The sequence below is a fragment of the Aplysia californica genome, unplaced genomic scaffold (assembly GCF_000002075.1).
Source record: "Aplysia californica isolate F4 #8 unplaced genomic scaffold, AplCal3.0 scaffold00593, whole genome shotgun sequence".
Taxonomy (NCBI): Eukaryota; Metazoa; Mollusca; class Gastropoda; order Aplysiida; family Aplysiidae; genus Aplysia; species Aplysia californica.
The window spans coordinates 272,975-274,840 of NW_004797863.1; the positions used below are offsets into that span (position 1 = coordinate 272,975).

The 1,866-nt window shown below is 46.3% G+C and overlaps 1 protein-coding gene across 1 annotated transcript in view; it reads left to right on the plus strand.

Annotated features, from left to right (window-relative positions):
* The window catches only part of LOC101857206 (hemicentin-1), a gene marked incomplete in the record, with an annotated part of 120,102 nt that overhangs the window by 53,053 nt on the left and 65,183 nt on the right, over positions 1–1,866 (plus strand). Inside the window, 2 exon segments of the mRNA XM_013087487.2 lie at positions 894–1,181; positions 1,662–1,813. Of these exon segments, the coding sequence (XP_012942941.1) occupies positions 894–1,181; positions 1,662–1,813 (440 nt within the window).

The following is a 1,866-nucleotide window of genomic DNA, read 5'->3' on the forward strand; positions in this document are numbered from 1 at the left end:
GAGGGGGGGGCAATTAAGGTAACAGGACTAGGATGGGGTAAAATGAGAAGTTGGAGAAACAGGAGGCTGAAGAGAAGAAGAGTAAAAGGAGGGAGGACAGGAGAAAGAGTAGAACGATGTTATTGTTACTTACCTTATTGTTTTATTTATTTCAGTCTCTGTTACCTGATCGTGTCGAGGGTTAGAATTGAATATCTTTCTATTGTTTGTAGTATTACCTTTGGAATGCTATTTTGTTTTTGTCTAATGATTCTCTGACCCCTTTCTGTACATCTTTTCATGCGCCTGCCTCTTCTTTTCACCTCCCTTTTTTAATACCATTTTGATAATTTTATTTAGTTTTCCTACCTTTCCTAAATAGTGTTAATCATTGTGCTCTTCCCCCACTCCTACAGTTCTCCCGTATGTGGACGAGGCGGGCATGTCTCTTCTCTTCGACTACCCCCACCCCCACCATCATCCTTTTCTTCCCCCTCACCCCTTATCTACAGTGCATTTAGGTTTTTTGGTCTCCCTTTCCATAATACAGTTAATCATTCTAATCTTCCCCCCATCTAAACAGTTCCCCCGCATGTGGACGAGGCAGGCATGTCTCTTCTCTTCGACAACCACAACCACCACCCTTTTCCTCCCCCTCACCCCTTAACCACCGTGCATTTCTTTTTTTTTTTGTCTCCATACCTTAATACAATTAATCATTCTGATCTCCCTCATCCCCACAGTTCCCCCGTATGTGGACGAGACAGGCATGTCTCTTCTCTTCGACCACCACCCCCACCCCCACCACCTCCACCACCACCGTTTTCTTCTCCCTCACCCCTTATCCACAGTGCATTTTTTGTCTCCCTTCCCTAAATACAGTTAATCATTCTGATCTTCACTCATCTGAACAGTTCCCCCGTATGTGGACGAGGCGGGCATGTCCCCCTTCAACCAGTCAGTGGTCACCGGACAGCCTCTATACGTCAACTGCCCCATCCAGGGGAAACCCCCACCACAGGTCAAGTGGCTCAAGGACGGCGAGCCGCTCTCCGCTGACCTTGACCCCAACGTCAGACTGCTGGCTGAAGGTCGTCGCCTTGAACTCGTCAACGCTCGGGTCACAGACAGGGGACGCTACCTGTGTGTCGGAGAGAACATCGCCGGGAGGACTACTAGAGATTTCCTGGTCAATATCTATGGTACGATCTAGCCGATGCTAGTCTTATTTTTGCCAAACTTTCCATCCCATTTTTTCTCTACACTTTTATCACAAAACTACCGAACAATTGAAGCACCAAATCACGACTGAGACAGGCAGGATCGAAGTAGCCCATTTTCATTCGTTCATCTTCATTAAGTCGGTGAAGGCGCCAATAATTACAGTTGCAATTACAGACTGTGTTAACAAAAACATGACTATTTTTACTTTCAGTTCTGATCCGAGACCCAGATTGGGCCAGTAGAGTTTTGTGTTCATTCAGTCTGGGTTGGCCCTGACAAGCAGAAATAACGTAACCTGCCTCCTGAATTCTAAATTGTATCGATAATAATACGAAACACTTACTCACTGACAAGTCCTCAGAAGCATTTACATTTAGAATATTATTTTTGCGAAAATCAAAGATTCGACGTCAAGTACATACACTGTGTAAAGAATATTGTCGTTCTTCCTCGTGCAGTACCGCCCTCGGTGGAGCAGCCTGGCGTGATCGAGCAGTCTGAAGTGGTGGAGGGGAACACTGTATACCTCACCTGCCCGGCGTCTGGGATCCCGCTACCCAAGATCACCTGGTTCCGGAATGAAGTACCCATCAAGGCAAACACGTCCAAGGTATGATTGTTTTGGGGATGGGAGTAAATAGTGATGGATAGGCAGAGAGAGAG